Here is a 20387-nt window from a genome sequence, read left to right as displayed (position 1 = left end):
GTGATTAAGGATAGAGAGGGGAATGTATTGACAGATGCTAGAAGAGTGATGGGAAGATGGAAAGAGTACTTTGAAGAGCTGATGAATGTGGAAAATGAATCTCACTGGGTGGGTATGTGTGTGTACAGGACTTTGGGGTTGTGGTACACAGTGACGTGCGATGAGGTTCATGGCTGGTGAGGCACTGACATCATCAGTCAGATTCACAAACATATGAACCCTACGGAGTAGCTTATTCACCATTTTATTGGCAGCAGTTAACGTGTTTTGTTTAAAATATCATATCAGCATTCTTTACATATACAAACTGTAGCATTGAAAAAGGCAAATAAAAAAAACGTTATTATCTCTTACCCTTACTTATAAATGAAGTCCATGCGCTGCTGAGCGGTTTTCCTTTACCCTAGCATTGTGGATACAGCTGTTAAGTCTTTGCTGTTCATTCAAAGCCAAATCTATCCATGACATCTTGAATGTTTTTAGCGCGATTTGACTTTGAATGTGAGTGGCCAACCGCTCATGTTTGATTGTCAGAAGTTGAGAAAATAATGCAGGAAAAGCAGAAAAGGCGCTTTCTTAATGGACATCCACACAGCCAGCCTTCTCAAGTGTACCACTCTGTTTGAAAAGACAGAGTCTTCCGTCTCGTAGTCTGAAGCAAATCCATTAGCGCCGGCGTGGGTCTTCCCTTCCTTATTATCTCCTGTTTCGACTGAAAGTCCAGTTTAGAAAATTCTTTCAGTTTAGCCATGTAATCCTCCGATTTGGAAATAAAGCCAAGCAAGAGGAAAAAAATAACTGGATGACTACACTTCACTTGCTAACTGTTTACAGTAGCTTGCGATTGCAAATTCTATTATTCTTTAGCCGAGTAGTAAAAATTTTTTTCATTTTACTTTTTTTTCTTCCCATGATGCCAGGTGAGGCCCGGCCTCACCTGCCTCTACTGACTGCACGTCACTGGTGGTACATCACGCTATGATGATAGTAACAAGCCTGCACTCTGTATCTGCAACATTGTGTTATATAAAGGAGCAGGTGATGTTGAGAAAAGATCGCGATAGTGGATCCACAGGGTCCTCTGCAGACTCAGTGTTGTTCACAATGAGCCAAAAGAATTAGTTCTGTGGCTTTTAGTTGAATATGATAGCAGTTTTTTTTTCTTACTTCTTTGGTTTCAGTCTTTCAGAGAGTGGAGACGATGCATATTCCACATCAGGATGGAAAGCCACAGGCCCTGGATGCAGTCGAGGACACAATTTGAGTCTGATGAAGAATAACTAGTTAGTGGTTAACCACAATTAAATCTCTCAGGTCAACTTATTAACAGCACCTCATGTATGTGCACCAACATTAATAAAATTTTTTTGAACCTAATGCATCTTGTTCAGTGTTGGCTGGATGAGGTTTGAAGGTATTGCTCATCTTTCTATAAACTCTTCTAGTTGAGTATCTGTTAGGTTCTCAGTCAACCAGGTCATGGTCAATAGCTATTAAATCTTATGGCAGCAACTGGTCTTAACTTCTCTCCTTGAAAACGTTTCAGCTTTCGCCAGAGAGCCTTCTTCAGTTCTAGCCTCTCGGATAAGGGGTCAAATATCTTCAGTCAAGTTGCCATGATTAGATTTGAAACAAAAATGAAAATGTATAAGTCAGTACCAAAAACCCACACCAATATGTTAATTGTAGAATTATAGCATGGTAATATCTGAATTAGGTTTCTATTTTTCATGGGGAAGGAGGTGGAATCTTGGCAAGAAAGTATTTAAGGACTGACTCAAAGGTCCCGTGGATTATGTGTATGTTAGATTACAAGATCAGGGCATCCTTCTCTTGCAGACATGCTCACACACAGACACATACACACACACACACCGTAATTGCATGACCTAGCAGGGCCACAGCTTGTGAGCCATGTTCATGCATATACAGAGTGCGCTGATGTTGTGTAAATGTATTCAATGTTAATCCAATTGTTTGGAACAGATATGTTAAATAGGCCAACAGCTGCTTCGTTGGTATTCATTCCCAGTCAACTTTGAAGTCTACCTTCCCTTTTTTATACTCTGAGATTGCGCATTTTAATGGTATTTTTATGTATGGTATTTTATGGTATTTTAATGACCACCGCATACCCATATTTATCACCCATTTATAATAGTAGGCAAAGAAACACAAGTGCCCAGGTGTTCATCATGAGGCTTTTTCATGTGTAATATATCTATAAATAAATGCAACATGTTCACCTTGTGATGGTGTGTATGTGCAGCAGGAGTGTAGGTGGGAATGATTTCGCAAAATCTACTGCTTTGTCCTCCTGCTGTCTTTGGTGTGTGATTGCTTGGTTGTATAGGTGTGTTGTTTTATAATTATTGTCTTCAGTTAGTGGATAGTCAGCTGTCTGTTCAGTTCAAAGGGGATCCTGTTGTCTGTGTTATGTCTTTTTTCTATAAGGATATTAAGTCACACAGTAAAATGCTGGAAAACTAACAGGCACCCACATTTACAGACATGGCATCCTTTTCATATCTAATCTGTCATTCCCCTTGACACACACATTGAGGCACACTGAGGCAAAGCAGAGCACACAGCTGTGAACTGACCCGGGAGCCTTTCCTTCTTTGTGTGTTTTCATGTCTTGTATGTCTGGGTTTGTGGATGTGTTACTGACAGCTTATGATACAAGGACAGGACTGAACCAGAGGTGTAAAGCAGGTCAACATGAGAATGAGGACAGAGTGAGTGTATGAACATGAGAAGAATCATGCGGGATTCATGTGTGTGCTTGTGAGTGTCTGTGTGTCTGTTGGTGTGATGAGAGGGAGTAACAAATACTGATCCAAGGAGCTATGTCTGTTTGGCTTTTCATTAGAGTCGTAATCACACACAAGCACACTCACATGTGAACTAATTAAGTCATTTTTGAGGTTGATTAATGATCATAGTCAGTGGTCAGCTTTGCTTCCTCACAACAGCTGCTCTGCCACATTCAAACACACACACATATACTGTCACGATTCCTCGGCTCCCCGGACCAGCGGCACAGTGATCACTGCGGTGATCCTCCGCACCTGGAGGTCATGCTGCACCTGAGGGGAATCAGTTAATCAGCCTGAGAGTATTCAAGGCCGACCCATGGTTTCAGTCATCCAGTCTTGTTCAAAAAGGCTTGAATAAACCATTCTGCAATACGATGTACCTGCGTCTGTCCTCCTGGGGAAAGCCGTAACACACACGCAAAAAGCCAATCGACTGCATTGTATTCAAGTCATCACAGATTTTATTTATATAGTGCCAAATCACATCAAAGTTGTCACATGACACTTAACATAGAGCCAGGGTCTATACCACATTCTGTAAAATGATTAACAGAACCTACAAGGAAAGCTGCCATTTATTGAGTAGATTGTTGAACAGATCACAACGTAATGTGGGCAGTCTTCTGCCATAGGCCACTGGGGATAAAGAGGGAGAGAGGGAAGAAAACAAGAAGAAAACAATTCGTGCCTCCCACTCTCCGCCGCGACTATAAATAATATAATGTGTCTACAAAATTGTAATAAGTACACCTCTGCATAAAATGATATCCTGATCTACATTAAAGAAAACAAATAAGAAAGAAATGTAGTTCAACTTACAACAAAGAATAAATGTATTAACATTGTTTTTAGGTCTTTCCTCACAGTGGGAAATGAGATGAGATGAGAGAGATGAGAACAACTTTATTTACCCCGAAGACACAACAATTTCCTTCGGAATAAATAAAGTTGTTCTCATCTTTCTCATCTCATCTCATCTCCCACTGTAGTCACAGTGACGCCAAGCGCCACATACGCTTCGTCATATTTCCTTGTCTTAGCTTTCGGGTGACTTTCTTTTGACTCATTATCTTCGTCTCTCTCCGCCTTTCTTTTCATCCCTGTTGAAAAAAAAAAATAATGCCGTCTCCTCAGGGTTTGTTTACTGCACTTCATATCACCTGCTCGGTGCAAAAATATAAACTAGGGGTGGGCGGATCGATCCAAATATCGTTATTATCGATACTAAACAAGTACTTGTATCGGATCGGTACTATTGTCCTGGGATCGATTCTTCGCTCCTCCACCAATTTCCTCAAAGCGCAGCTTCTCTGCTCAAATAGCGCATCCCCCTCTCTCTCTCGCCCAGCGTCGGCTGCTACTCTTTGAGTCTCTGCCTGAATGGGTGACTCAGGCAGTTAGCCCCCCTCCCTCCTCCCCCTCCAACATTTCCCTGTCTGAGCGAGACTGCAAAGAAACAGCTGGGACTAATGGCAACATCAGTACCTGCAGAAATAATTTTCTCAAAAGCAGGACAGGTTAGTGGCTCAGAGAGGAAGTGCAATAAAAGGGAAAAATGTAAACATGTTACTGTTCCTGAACAAAAACCTGTAAATCAGTTGTCACTATGGCAAGAGAGCCAAAAGGAAGTCTTCCTTGGAGCAGAGAACCAAAGGCAGGGAATGAGAGCCGATTGTGTTTACACTTTATTTGCACTACTTACTTTATTTTCAAAATATCGTGCAACGGAAGTTATTATAGTTGTCATGTTGACATTGTTATATTTGTATTTCCGTTACATTGATGCTTTTTTGGCTTGATTCTCTTGACTTTTCTTCTGAAACAGTTGTCATTGAAGTATCTTATTTTTTTCTACTGTTAAAGATTTTTACATTTTATTGTTAACACTATTGCACTACTGACTTTATTTTCAAAACATTGTGCAGTGGGAGGTATTTTAGTTGTCATGTTGACATTGTTATATTGAAATAAAGAAATTCAAGTCCAGTTGCCATGACAAGAATATATACCGTATTTTTAGTATCATAAGTGGCTTTTCTATAGTTTGGCCGGTGCGACTTATACTCTGGAGTGAAATACTCTGTGTGAAATTATTGGGCTCTCTTGCTCTAATGCAGTGGTTCTTAACCTTGTTGGAGATACTGAACCCCACCTGTTTTACATGCGCATTCACCGAACCCTTCTTTATTGGATCGAGGATCGTTACGTTGAGGGGTACAAAGAACAGGCAGAGTAGCCTTTTCATCGAATCTGGCTCCCTTCACCTTGAATTCAGCAAGCGCTATTTTCTTGTAGTTCCCATCTCCATGCAGCTTAAGGAAGCCTTTCCTTCGTTTTGCCGGTGCCGGACTAGAATTGCTCATCTTGTCATTCCAAATCATGCAGTTTGGACATCGATTCCAATCACGTTCCGTCATACATGTGAATCCGTATTGTACGTATTCTTCCGACCGCTTTCTTTTTTTGCCCGACATAATTAGTATGAAAGGATTAAAATATTAAGAAAGAAATCACATGACATACCATCACGACAGTCACTAGTTACTACAACTGAGCGCGCCAAAATCCCTGCAGCACGGATAGGCCAAGCTATGTAGCGTGATCACCTGCTGCCAGTGATGTCATCACCAATGTGTGTCTTGACCTCCGCCGAACCCCTGAGACTGACCCCTGGGGTTCGATCGGTCCCAGGTTAAGAACCACTGCTCTAATGTGTATGTCTGTGTCTGTGTGTGTGCCAGTAATATATCAGCGATCGTCACACACAGAGGCACACATGCCAACCAATCAAAATTCAGCGGGGGCGGGTCATGACAGAAGTGCGTTGTGAAAAAAAGATGCCACCTGCGCCTTCTGTACCTATGAAAATTGATCATTTCAACATTCGCGGTACCTTATAAAAATAACTGAGAAGGGCTGGACAAAAATGGCACCGGAAAAAAACATATTCTGCACTGTAGTGATGGAACGTGCGACAATGGTGCGTCAGCACTGTGCCGAGAGCTCAAGAGTGAAACCCCGTATCGGTGCGTGTATTGCTTTAAGAAAGAATCACGTGACCGACACAGGAACTATCGTTTGGATGTGACGCGCCAAAGTGTGTTTATAACGAAACAAACTGTATCAACATGTGGGTTTGTTGGATGGAGTTTTGCGTAACTGTGGATTGTTCTAAGAAGTTTTCCCCAGTGTGGAATAATATTGATCGTGTGACGCCAGACAAGTTAAATCTTTTTCTCCTTTGAGCATTGTTTACTGTTATATACTATACCTTTACGGTGGCGCATTGCGCTCACTTTATCAGTTTATCAAGTGAATGACCTGTGATAACATGATTGTCAGTTGAAGAGCCTTATAGTTGCTTTATTCATTTTATCTCGTAAAGGCTAAGGCTCTAAGGCTGAGGAGCTGGTGTCTAAGAGGAGAATTTGCCTTGGAGCAAAGACACTCCAAAAACTTTTGTTCCTCAATAAAAAATCACAAACTAATCACTTTTTTTCTCTTTTATTTCATATGATTTAACAGTTAACAAAAATGTGTACATAAGTTAAAAATTGTAACTCTGATTTGTAACTCAAATTTGCTATATTTTACATACCAACACAGTTTAGCATTAACACAAACAAGGAATTTCTTTACGTACAATGATTTTATAACTACTGCAGGGGTCACTATTGGGTGACCAACACAGTATCAATACACTGCCGACACAGTTTGCCTAGGCCTAGTGCAGGGGTGTCAAACTCATTTCTCATCGCGGGCCACATACGACCTAGGTAGATGTCAAGTGGGCCGGACCATTAAAATAATAGCATACTCAGCAATAGATAACCAAAATATCATGTCTTTCCTCTGTTTTGGTGTAAAGAAGTACAAGGACATAAGGAAAATTTTGGAATTTAATGAACAATCCTTTTACAAAACATTTCACGAAACACCTCATATTTCCTTAGACAAAAGTGCAATTTACTTTTATCATTCACATGTTTGCATTGCAATCAAGTTAATTGATGTCATGCATTTTTATGCTGTATGGATTTTTTCCTTGTGTTCAGGATGGAGTTGCTGTTTGCAGGCGAAGCCTTGGTGTGAGGCATCTCGGAGAAATATGTTATAACATCACAAATTAGACCTATTTTTATGAATTCAGTTCAGGTCAGTCCAGTTCTTCGCAGGAGAATATAATGTGTTGGGCAAGCTGGGCATTTATAGTACAGGAAACCCTATATAAGCAAAGCAAGCTCATATCCTTCAACTAAAATTCTACTGTTTTGACCTGAGCTGCTGAATTTGCAGTCACACTAACCATTAGGATTGGATTGTTGACTGCACTGCTTTTTTTCCAGTTCTGATATCTGCTGGCTGTTGTACCAACTCATGTTGGAATGTAAAGCATTGGGACAGGTGAGTTGCACAACACAGTCATAACACCTGTTTCATTGCCTTTGTGATGCTTTGTTTTCTAAGAATCACATCATGCATAATGCAGCCTCGCCGTATGAAATCACTCTGTGTTTTTGTAATGCTTTGAAATGTCAAAGGATACGATAGAATCAAATCAAAAAAACCTTTTGACAAATTCTCTCTCTCTCTCTCTCTCTCTCTCTCTCTCTCCCCCCCCCCCCCTCCCTCCACATCCACTCTCACTTTCACTCCCCCCCAACCTTTACAGGACCTACCTCCATAGTTTAAAAAGCACATCTCCCTTTTTCTGAAACCCACTGACTAAACCAACCTTACTGTTAGCAGACATTAGTGAGTTTACAGTAAGAAAAATCCTTATTGAACCTTGGTATTTTGCAAATCAGTATCAGAAATTTGGACGGATAAGGGTGAATTCCTGTCAAAATCTTCTTGCTTTTGCAACTGGACTTGAATTTCTGCACTGGAAGAAGTTTCACTGGAAGAAGACTTTTTCAGTTCACCTCTTAAGTCCAGTTGCCATGACAGGAAGATTTCAACAAGAATTCTGACATACTGTACATATATATATATTTGGGACAGTGCATGTTAATGAACACACATGAGACATGCATGTAAACACACCACTCCGGATTGTAGCCATGGGCTAATTTGCATCCGTTGTCCCACAGTTGAGCTCACATACACATTCTCATTCACCTATTGTACATGATTTTAATGGTAGGAGAAACCGGAGTACCTGGAGGGTACCTACGCAGACACGGGGAGAACATGCAAACTCCACACTGAAAGGCCCCGTCAGACCTTTCGAAACCGGGACCTTCTAGCTGTGAAGCACCCGCACTAACATGTGTGTGTATATATATATATATATATATATACACACACAGTGGTGAAACAAATATTTGATACACTGATGATTTTTCAGCTTTTCCCTCTTGCAAAGTATGTAGAGGTCTGTAATTTTATCATACTCTTCAACCGTAACGGAATCTAAAACAAAAATCCAGAAAAGCACATTGTATGATATTTACATAATGAATTTGGTTTTTAATGCATAAGTATTTGATAGTTTAGAAAAACAGAGCTTAATATTTGGTATAGAAACCTTTGTTAGCAATTACATGAAGCGGAAACACCAGGAAGGTCCTCCCGCAAAGTCATTTATAGTCATCTCCTTCACAGACGCAACTGTACTGTTGACAAGCCTCTCCCGGCAACACGTTGTGGCACATGGTTGCTTGCCACACATGGCAAGCACCCATGTGTGAACTCGTTCCTCTAGCAGTGGCAAGCTAGCTTTAAGCCCGCGATTAGCTTTTTTAGTTTTCTTCATTTCAGTAAGAGTAACATCCGCTTTTCGCCAGTCCCTTCCAAGTTTCTCAATAACTTCAAACTTTCTCTCTGCTGCTCGATCGACATTTTCGGCTGCATATTTCACTACTTCCAGCTTGTAACCTGCAGAATATAATTTTCTTTTCGGTGCCATTTTTGTTCAGCCCTTCTCAGTTGTTTTTATAAGTTAGCGCGAATGTTGAAATGAACAATTTTCATAGGTACAGAAATAGCAGGTAGCATCTTTTTTTCACAACGTGCCTCTGCCATGACCCGCCCTTGCTGAATTTCGATTGGTTAGCGTGCGTGTGTGTGACGATCACTGCCATATTAAAGACACACACGCAGACAGAGACACACACACATCAGAGCAAGAGAGCTCAATATTTTCACACATAAGTCGCTCCAGAGTATAAGCTGCACCCCCTACCAAACTATGAAAAAAAACGCGATTTATAGTCCGGAAAATATGGTAAATAAAGACGGAACCTTGATGAGAAACAAACAACCCTCATGATTCTGAAATGCAGGGCACACTTCGTTTCATCAGCAGCCTACAAATACTGTTTTGTGATACAGGTCCCAGGACCTTAATATATTTGGAAAAGTTCAAGGGGCATTTTAGTTCTGTCAAATGTAAAATTACTTCTAGAATAAATAAATTACATTGAATTGAAGGAATCATAAATCAATAAATAGTAACTTGAACCACAACTCTCCATTGTGAACATGAATACTGTATACAACAGAAAAATCAAAGATGTGGTCAAGAATTAAAGACCAAGACCTTTACTAATATATTAATACTGAGTCATGAAGCTAGTGGCGTCATGACTCACTATACTTCTATGACCTCTGGGTTTACAAGCATACCTAGATGTAACACAAGTAAATAACCACAAAATAGATGTTCAATGTGGTTTCGTATCTTTACCAGCATCATCATGACGAGATGCTCCTGTGATACGCAAACTCCTGCCCAAATACAGCATGTCTTTTCTGTATGTCTATCTGGAAGTGTTTTATATTTCAATTTTCCTTCTATCAGCATAGTCTAATCTACCTTCTTCATCCCTCTATTACGTTGTATATCAGTGTACCGTATTTTCCGCACTATAAGGTGCACCTAAAAGCCTTTAATCTTCTCAAAAACCGACAGTGCGCCTAATATATGGATCAATGTTGAGCTGCAAGAGGTCTCGCAACTACAGGAAGCAGCAACCGACTCCATTTTATTCTGTAGAAGAAGTAGCGCGGTGCATGGTGGGATATATGACTGAGGGAAGCATGCATTTTCATTTCCATTTGTGTGTGCGTGTATAGACCCCAAAACGTCTCCTTTCAAGGGACACGCATACGACGCAGAGCTTAAACTCAAGGCTTTCAGTCACGCAGTAGACCATGGGAATAGAGCAGCAGCAAGAGAATTCAACATTAACTAATCAAAGGTGCGGAAGTGGAGGAAGCAATAAGATGACCTGCGCCAAGTATAAGACCAAACAGAGTTTCCGAGGGAACAAAGCGAGACACTTTCAGTCAGAGGACAAACACGTGACTTAACGTCAATGAATTTAGAGGCGGTTGTTCTTGGTGCTGTCATTTTATGAAACCGTTTGAACTGTGACAAATGGAGTTGGAAATTCATTGTTTTCAACGAAGGCAGTGCAAATACCGGTAAGAGCTACCAGTACGTTTGGTACCATATTGTGAATGCACTAACTTGTTTCGGTTGTGAACAGAGTTGTCAGAATGTTGGTTTGAATTCAATTAATAATGTTTGACTGACTCATCTGACTGTTTTGTTGACATTCCCTTTAGCGCACCTCCATTTAGTGGATGCATAATGCAACCCAAGCCGTTACTGTAACTACTATTGCTTGTTGTAACTATTATATTATATGAATATATAATATTCATATAATTATATGAATATTATATGATTTTTTTTTTAGAATTGGCTATTCATTGAAGGTGTGCCTTGTAATCCGGTGCACCTTATAGTACGGAAAACACAGTAATCTTTCTGCCTTGAGCTTGTGCAGTTCAAAATGTTACACATTACAAATGGCTCTTCATTTTGTTATAATCATCAATTCATCCATCCAAATTTTTGCCCTAGAGTTCCAGCCATAATAAATGTATATACAATGGACCCACTTTTCGCGGGCGTAATGTTCCAAAACCCCCCGCAAAAAGTGAATTTCCACAAATTAGAGACGTGATCTTTTTTGATGGTATTCACAACGATATTAACCCACAAACTGTTATCAACCCACCAGCAACTGTATTACGTCTCCTACACTCATTCAGCACACTAAACACAAACATGTTCATGGAAGGTGTGCCTGGCCCAAACTCAAGAACACTCAGTAGGTAGGGCATCTTCAGGGGTTTACTTGAAAAGGAAGGAGAGCTCTACTGGGGCCATGCTGATTCCTGGGGGGCATCTCGGGAGCCGACGAGGAGGGGGTGTCTCGGGAGCCACAGGACCTAGGAGCCAGCAAGAAGAGGCGTCGGGAGTCGCAAGACAAAGAACAACCAACAATTTGGCACCAAAGGGTTGGCAGCAGGCTCCTCTTATCCTCCGCTTTACAAGGCCTGATCAGCCGCAGGTGTGCTGGCATCCCCACCCAGAATCCTCCACCTGCTCAATCAAGCTCGTTGGTGAAGGGGGCTGCACTCAGAGCCCTAGCCCCAGATCTCAACATTTGGATACAGCGAATCAGCTCTCTCCATCTAACCCTATTCTCTGCATCCTCCTTCACATCAACTACCTTCATATCCTCTCTCACAACTACCATAAATCTTCTCTTTGGTCGTCCTCGAGACTTCCTACCTGGAAGCTCCAATTCCAGCATCCATCTACCGTCTATTCACTATCCCTCCTTTGTTCATGACCGAACCATCTCAGTCTGGCTTCTCTAACCTTCTCTCCAAAACATTTAAAATGTGCTGTTCCTCTGATGGACTCATTCCTGATCCTATCCATCCTGGTCACTCCCAAAGAGAACCTCAACATCTTCATCTCTGCGACCTCTAGCTCTGCCTCCTGTCTTTCCGTCATTGTATCTGTTTCTAGCCCATAGAGCATTGTTGGTCTTGTACATCCACTGTCTTGTACATCTTTCCTTTCATTCTGGCATAGTCTTCTATAACATAGTATCCCTGACATTTTTCTTCACCCACTCCAACTTGCTTGAGCCCGTCTTTTAAGCTCTTTTCTTCATTCTCCATTGCTCTGAACTGTTGACCCTAAGTACCTGAAATCCTCCAACTTCTTGATCTCCACTCCCTGTAACCTCCCCGTTCCGAAGAGTTCTTCTCATTCACATGCATATATTCTGTCTTGCTGCAAATAACTTTCATTCCTCTCCTTTCCAGCGCATACCTCTGGTTCCCTAGATGTTCCACTACCTGTTGTCTGCTCTCACTACAGATCACAATGTCATCTGCAAACATCATGTTCCATGGAGTTTCCTGTCTAACCTCACCTGTCAGCCTGTCCATCACCACTGCAAGCAAGAAGGGGCTTAGAGCTGATCCCTGATGGAGTCCCACCTCCCCCTTGATCTTTTCTGTTATCCCTACAGCACCACTGTCTCACAGCTAGCATACATGTCCCGACCAAGTCTAACATAATTCTCTGCCACTCCACACTTCCTCATACAATACCAGAGTTCCTCTCTTAGCACCCTGTCAAATGCTATTTGAGGTCTACAAAACACATGCAGCTCCCTCTGGCCTTCTCCGCAATTCTGCACACCCCCCTTATTCTTAAAAATATACCATCACACTTCGTTTCCATTCTTCAGGCATTTTCTCACTCTCACTCATGCTGACTTCTGCTCGGTCTAGTTTCCACTCCCTCTATAGTTGCCGCAATTCTGTACATCCCCTTTATTCTTAAAATCACTCGTCTCTATTCTTCAGGCATCTTCTCACTTTCTAAGATCCTGTTGAATAATCAAGTCAGAAAATCTACAGCTGCCTCTCCTAGACACTTCCACACCTCCGCGGGTATATCATCAGGACCCACTGCCTTTCCACTCGTCATCCTCTTCAATGCCTTCCTAGTTTTCACTTTTACTAATCTGTTACATTGTGGTCTACAATAGTCACTTCTTAAACCCTTGCCTCTTTTTCATTTTCCACATTCATCAGCTCTTCAAAGTACTCTTTCCATCTTCCCATCACTCTTCTAGCATCTGTCAATACATTTCCCACTGTTTCCTTAATCACTTGGACCTGCTGTACATCCTTTCCATCTTTATCTTTCTGTTTCACCAACCTGTTAGATCATTCTCACCCTCCGTAGTGTCCAGCTGAGCATACAGGTCATCGTAAGCCCTTTGTTTTGCCTTTGCTACCTCTGTCTTTACCTTACGTTGTATCTCCCTGTACTCCTGTCTGTTCTCTTCAGTCCTCTCAGTATCCTGCTTCTTTTTTGCTAACCACTTTCTCTGTATATACTCCTGCACTTCCTCATTCCACCACCAAATCTCCTTATCTATTTTCCGTCCGAATGACACACCAAGTACTCTCCTACCTGTCTCCCTGATAACACTAGCTGTTGTTGTCCAATCATCTGGAAGCTCTCCCTGACAGCCCATAGCCTTTCTGAACTCCTTCCTGAAAACCCTACAACCCTCCTCCCTTTTCAGCTTCCACCACTTTCTCCTCTGCTCTGCCTTCGTCCTCTTGATCAACTTTGTCACCAGAGTCATCCTGCAAACCACCAGCCTATGCTGTCTGGCTACACTCCCACCTACAACTTCTTTGCTGTCACCGATCTCTTTCAGGTTGCCTCGTCTATACAGGATTTAGTCTACCTGCACGCTCCTGTCTCCACTCAAGTTACCCTATGTCCCTGTTTTTTCTGGAAAAAGGTTTACACTACAGCCATTACCGTCCCTTTACCAAAATCTACCACCATCTGTCCCTCTGAATCACTATCCTGTATACCAAATCTGCAAATCACTTCTTCATCCCCTCTATTGCCCTCACCAACATATCCATTTAAGTCTACACCAATTGCTACTCTGTCATCTCTGGAAATATTCTGAACTTCTCCTTCTCTTCAAATTCCCATCCCACCTGCACAGCATAGCCACTAACAACATTGAGCACAACACCTTTATTTTCCAATTTCAGACCCATAAGTCTATCTGAAATTCTTTTCACCTCCAGAACGTTCCTAACAAACTCCTCCTTCAACATAACTCCTACTCCATTCATCTTTTTGTCAGTACCATGATAGTACAACTTAAAACCTACTCTTAAGCTTCTAACCTTACTACCTTTCCACCTGGTGTCTAGGACACTCAGTATATCCACTTTCTTTCTCTGCATCATGTCTACCAACTCTCTACCTTTTCCTGTCATAGTCCCAATATTCAAAGTGCCTACTCTCAGTCCAAGACTCCTGCATTTCTACTTCTCTCTCTACTTCCGATCACGCCTTCCTCCTTGTCACGACTCATCGGGTCCCCAGGAAAGCGGCACAGCAATTACGGCAATTATCCTCCGCACCTGGTGACCACGCCTCACCAGGGAACAATCAGCTAATCAAGCGAGGAGTATTTAAGGCAAACCCAAAGGTCCAGTCTCATTTTGAATGCTTGAATAAACAAACCTGCAAGTCAACGTACCTGTGGCTGTCCTCCTGGGAGCCAACAACAACAACAACAACAACAACAACTACAACACTACTACTACTCCTCCTCCTCCACCTCTTTGACCTACAGCAGCCCAGTTTCCATTGGTACCCTGGAGGTCATTGGTACCAATTGTGGTTGTTGTTAACCCAGGCCTTGATCGATCCAGTATGGTCTGGTTATTATGGTTGATTCGCATGTGTCGTTTTGGCAAATGTTTTCCCTGACGTAACCCTCTGCATTTGGCCAGGCTTGGGACCGGCTCAGGGAGACACTGCTCCTTTTCCCTTGGAGGCTGGCTCGCAGAGACACCAGCCAGTGCTCCCCTGAGGCTGCATTCCAACATTTGGATAATTGTAACGTACAATAAACATCATATCCATCCATATCCATCATATTTCATGTAAAGTAAATATAAATTAATTTATGGAAAGAAATCAAATTTTATGTTTCTAATAAATTATTTTATGGGGAACTCACCACTTGAAATACTTTGCTGTGCCAGAACATGAATGATGAATTTTCTGTGCAGTAGTTATGGGGATGAATACTGATGAGGCACTGCAGAGCCAATGAGAGCTTTACAACTGTTTTGTTGGCGACTCCTGCGATCCACAAGGCCAAAGCATTTCCAATTTTATAATTAATTTATTTTGTCTTGTCATCACCCATTTAGCCGTTTTACTGAAGCTTAAGGTCGCTGTCTTTCTGATGTTAGCCTTGTCTATACCAGACTTTTGGGTAGATGCTGGGTGTTTACAAGGCATTGTGGACAGGTGTATCTATAGCTAGCCAACTTTATTCAGTATGAGATCTCGGAATAACATGGGTACAATGGAAGAACGAGAGTTTGCAACACTTGGTATCTTTGTTTCGCAAAAGAGGTCTCGTATTTTATTTATTTTATTAAATGAATTTCAGCATAATATTTCCATTTTTACTGTTTTTTTCTTAGGCTATTTCATCATGAATTTTTTTTTTTTCAAATACTGCAAAAAAAAACCTCTAAAGAACAATAAATCGCGAGAACCCGATTACAAAAAAAAAGGCAGCGTTGTAGCGAGGGCGTAAAAGCCGAACTGTAAAGTAGCAAGGGTCCACAGTATATGACTCCTAAGATACCAATTTCTGATACAACTACATATACATATTAATATATTATTATCAATAGTTTATCTATCAGTCTTGAACATTTTCCATTATGATAGTAGATTGAAAAAGAATACCACTGACACCAATTCACACTGTGATACACCAGTGTGTGTGTGTGGTGTGACCCTTGCATTAATGCACTGACCACAGGGTGAGCAAAGTTGTTGGGTTAATATTTAATGATGAGGCGGCTCATAATGATTTATTCAAATGGCTTCTATCTTTATCTGGGGGGAGAGACCCCTGGATTCTGCTGACAACACAAATCTCTGAGACTGGTGAGACACATATGCAAACAAACATATACGCATGCAAACGCACATGCACACACACAAACACACACACAAATACAAGTCTTTGTGTGTTACAGTCTTTTTTTCCTGTCTTTCAGCTTTGATGCCTCCTGACAACAACATGCCTCTTGAGATGCTGCCGTTGCAACGCAAACATGAGACAAAAAGCATACGGATGGATGGATCTACAGATAGATAAATTGATGAACAATGAAGGGAACAAATAATATCTTTCAGCTACATAAAATGCAACAGTGTATGATTATAGAGTGGACCAATAAGACAAATTGACAAAGCAACAAAAGACTTTCTCTGTGCTTCAGCTGTGGCTGCAATGCATTTTGTTTGGAGCACCTGAAAAGACGGAATGCTTAGACAGGCAGTAACCTAAACCTGCATTGCCAAAATGAAGAAAAGAAACACCTAAGACATTTCAGAACCTCTGCATTGCCAACAAGTAGTCCTACCTCTCTGAAAATGACTGAGATCTGAAAGGATAAAGATGAATATGGAAGTTTTAGAAGCCGAGAGATTACAGCTATCCTTTACAGTTTACCAAACTCCTTCCTCAACGCACTACTTTTATAATATCATTGTTGGGCTGAAATCATTGCTAAAAAAAGTTTTTTGCTGAATTTATATGATGGGAATACTTCTGTATCTTGAATTCAAGACTTGGTAAAGATAATCTACTTGAAATGTATTGATATCTGTGAAAATGTTGATCACATTTGGACCTCCTGTTCAAATATTGAAATGCAAATAGAAATATTTTTGCTTCCAAAAAAATCTAATATAATGTTGACTTGCATATTATTGTCTGAACACGACTTCTTAGTTTTTTTTTTACTAAACCCTAGCAGGCATCTCAACCCAGGAAGGAACATACTTTGTTCCCTTAAAATTACTATTGTCTTTGTTATTAGCAATCTAACCATCAATCTACCAAAATTTGTAAACTTGCATAATTATTCATGAATGTTCAAAATCTTTTTTTTTTAAAACAAAAGTTTTTTTGTTTTGTTTTCTTTTTTTAATTGGCAGAGTCTTAAAATAATATAGGGTTATATTAGATTTGCTGTATTGAAACACTTTTGAGAAGACACTTAAAGACAGACCTGGCGATATAACAGTTCATGTTTTGTATATCAATCTATAGCTCATAGACAGCCTACCTTTTGATCCCAGAAAGACAAGAACGATGGAGACCTCTGTTGTAAAATGTAGATAGAGTATTTAATGGCACATATCCTGGCATACCAGTAACTAAAAGAAGTTTTCTAAATATGCCATTAAACACTGGTCAACATTTGTGAGTGGTCACTTTCTCTCCTGGGTCCCAACAGGCAGTAACATCCCCTCCAAGCCCAAAGTTGTACTCTTATTGATCTACGGTGCATAGTTAACCTACACATTTAAGGAGAACATGATATTTGATATATTGCTCATATTTGTATTTTTGTGTAGATTACCAGACAAAACCTTCTCCATTTACTGCTCCCAAACTACTCTAGGCTTTATTTTGAACCACTTGCTTGTGTGGGCAATGTTAGCTAGATGATTGCAAGTCAAAATTATAGAAATAGTTTTGTAATCTTCTTTTAAAGCATAAACAGTTGGAAAACACAACTGGAGATCTTATGAATCTTATGACTGAGCATATCATATATGCAGAAGAAAGCTTTGCTAAATTACTGCTGCTTATTCAGCAGCTCACCTCCGTGAGCTGCCACCTTACCGTGGTGGAGGGTTTGCGTGCCCCAGTGATCCTGGGAGCTATGTTGTCGGGGGCTTCATGCCCCTGGAAGGGTCACCCAAGGCAAACAGGTCCCAGGTGAGGGACCAGACAAAGTGTGGCTCAGTCCCACTGCCTTGTGGGTTAGTCTGGGAAGACAAAAGGCTAGGGGAGCAGACCCTGAGAGAAAAGCACGTGTTGGGGGCACACGCAGGCGGGTCACAACAAACCGTGAACCCGCCAGCCTCCAGCAGCATGTCAGTGTGCTGTGAGGTGGCAGCCCCACCAGCTGAATAGCCATCGCAGGGCCAACTACCTGGCATGGTGAAATAAACCAGTTACGAAACCAACCAAAGCAACCAGAATAAACCGGACGGATCTTCTCGGTAACAGACCCCTGCCTGCCCCCGGACTACGCCAACTGGATCTCCGTCACAAAACCCGCATTGCCTGCTGGAATGTCCAGACACTCCTGCGCCCCGGCTATGCCACATTGCTATCCCGTGAACTCTCAAGGTATAACATCACCCTTGCTGGCCTGTGTGAATCACACTGGCGCGGAACTGGAGAGACCACTGCTGGCGACCATCTTTTCCTCTGGAGCGGCCCAAATGATGGCAGAGGCCTTTATGGAGTAGCCCTAGCCATCCCGCTATACCGGAGGAACACCGTCATCAGTTGGAAACCAGTTAGCGATCGACTGCTGTCTGCTCGCCTCCAACACCAACATGGGAAGCTGACAGTCATTGTCGCCTACAGCCCAACTGACGTCACCCCAGACCATGCCAAGGACACATTCTATGACCAACTGCAAGATGCCATCCAGGCCGCACCCCCCCATGACATTGTCATCGTCCTCACCGACGCCAATGCCACAATCTCGATTCAGGATCCGACCCTCCCGGCTGTAACTGGCCCAGTCTCCGTCGATACCACCACCAACGACAACGGCCAACGGTTACTTAACCTCTGCAGAGCCACCAACCTCTGCATCGCTGACTCTTGGTTACCCCGAAAGAGAATCCACCACTGGACCTGGTACAGCCCGGACGGGAAGACAAAAAAAGCCATAGACCACATCCTCATCTCCCGCCGCTGGAAGACATCGGTTACCAACTGCCGTGTCTTCAGAGGTGCACAGCTTGGCAACACCGACCATCGCATGCTGATAGCCGACCTGCGGCTAAAGCTCAAGGCGGGGGCCTCAGCCAATGCCTCCCCCAAGCTGGACTCCTCCCGCCTCTTAGACCCTGCCATTATGGAGCGCTACAGCTGCTCCATCGCAAACCGTTTTAGCGCCCTCACCAGCGGGATGTCCCAGGACTGGCCTCACTTTAAAAGCGAGGTGACCATGGCTTCGAAGGGAGCCGCCGGGCGAACAAGACCAGCCCCCAAGAAGCCCTGGATTTCCCAAGCCACGTTGGACATCGTCAACAGCCGACGAGCTGCTCGACTGCGTGGGGACATGGTCCTGTACCGGCGCCTCAACGGCCAACGGAACATTTCCATCCGTCAAGACAGGGAAACATACTGGAGAAACCAGGCGACAGCCATGGAGTCAGCCTCCAAAAACAACAACCTGCGGCAGCTTTTCAATCTGCTCCGCCAAGGGAAAGCAGGCCCCCGCAAGTGCTGCTTCCTGGTTAAGGATACGGCCGGAAACGTCCTATCCACTGAAGCTGACTGCCTCAGTCGCTGGAAGGAGCACTTCAGTGAGCTCCTAAACCATCCTCCCCTACCAGAAACCCCCACTACTTTCCACTACTTTCCCCCATTACTTCATTGTATGGCTCATCAACTTATCCCTCTATAGTTGCCGAAATTCTGCACATCCCTTTTATTCTCAAAAATAGGCACCATAACACTTTGTCTCCATTCTTCAGGCATCTTCTCACTCTCTAAGATCCTGTTGAATAATCGAGCCAGAAAATCTACCACTGCCTCTCCTAGACACTTCCACACCTCCAAGGGTATATCACCAGGACCAACTGCTTTTCCACTATTCATCTTCCTCAATGCCTTCCACACTTCACCTTTACTCATTTGTGCTACTTTGTGGTCTAATGTCACCTGTACTACCCTTGCCTCGCTTTCATTTTCCCCATTCATCAGTTCTTCAATTACTCTTTCAATCTTCCCATCAATAATCTGGCATCTGTCAATACATTTCCCTCTCTATCCTTAATTACCCGGACTTGTTGTACATCCTTTCCATCATTATCTCTCTGTTTTTCCAACCTATATAGATCATTCTCACCCTCCTTATTATCCAACCGAGCATACAAGTCATCATACGCCCTTTGTTTTGCCTTTCCTACCTCTATCTCTACCTTACGTAGTTTCTCCCTGTACTCCTTTCTGTTCTCTCCAGTCCTCTCAGTATCCAACTTCTTCTTTGCTAACCACTTTCTCCGTATATACTCCTGTACTTCCTCAATCCACCACCAAGTCTCCTTATCTACTTTCCTTCCAGATGACACACCAAGCACCCATCTACCTGTCTCCCTAATAACACTAGCTGTTGTTGTCCAATCATCTGGAAGCTCACCCAGAGCCTTTTTCAACTCCTCCCTGAAAATTATGCAACACTCCTCCCTTTTCAGCTTCCACCACTTTGTCCTCTGCTCTGTCTTTGTCCTCTTGATCATCCTTGTCACCAGACTCATCCTACAAACCGCCATCCTATGCTGTCTGCTGACACTCTCACCTACAACTACTTTGCTGTCACTGACCGTCTTTCAGGTTACCTTGTCTATATAAGATGTAGTCTACCTGCGTGCTCCTACCTTAGCTCTTATAAGTTACCCTATGTTCCTGTTTTGTTTTGTTTTTTTTGAAAAAGGTGTTCACTACTGCCATTTCCATCCTTTTTTGCAAAATCTACCGCCATCTTTCCCTCTGCATTCCTATCCTGTATACCAAATCTGCCCATCACTTCTTCATCCCCTTTATTGCCTTCACCAACATGTCTGTTGAA

General features: G+C 42.4%; 1 protein-coding gene across 1 annotated transcript in view; it reads left to right on the top strand.

Moving 5' to 3' along the window:
• LOC147236219 (uncharacterized) overlaps positions 1–16950 on the top strand; it is a 74171-nt gene extending 57221 nt beyond the window's left edge. The window contains exons 3-4 of the mRNA XM_086161229.1: positions 7166–7223; positions 15774–16950. Coding sequence (XP_086017355.1) covers positions 7166–7223; positions 15774–15789 — 74 coding nt within the window. The 3' untranslated portion in view covers positions 15790–16950. The remainder of the gene's footprint in view (positions 1–7165; positions 7224–15773) is intronic.
• Positions 16951–20387: the final 3437 nt, after the last annotated feature.

Source organism: Fistularia commersonii, chromosome 2 (assembly GCF_037954325.1).
Source record: "Fistularia commersonii isolate RoL2024-O1a breed Wild chromosome 2, RoL_Fcom_v1.0, whole genome shotgun sequence".
NCBI lineage: Eukaryota > Metazoa > Chordata > Actinopteri > Syngnathiformes > Fistulariidae > Fistularia > Fistularia commersonii.
The sequence above is the reverse complement of the archived record's forward strand: the minus strand, read 5'-3'. Positions and strand labels throughout refer to the sequence as shown.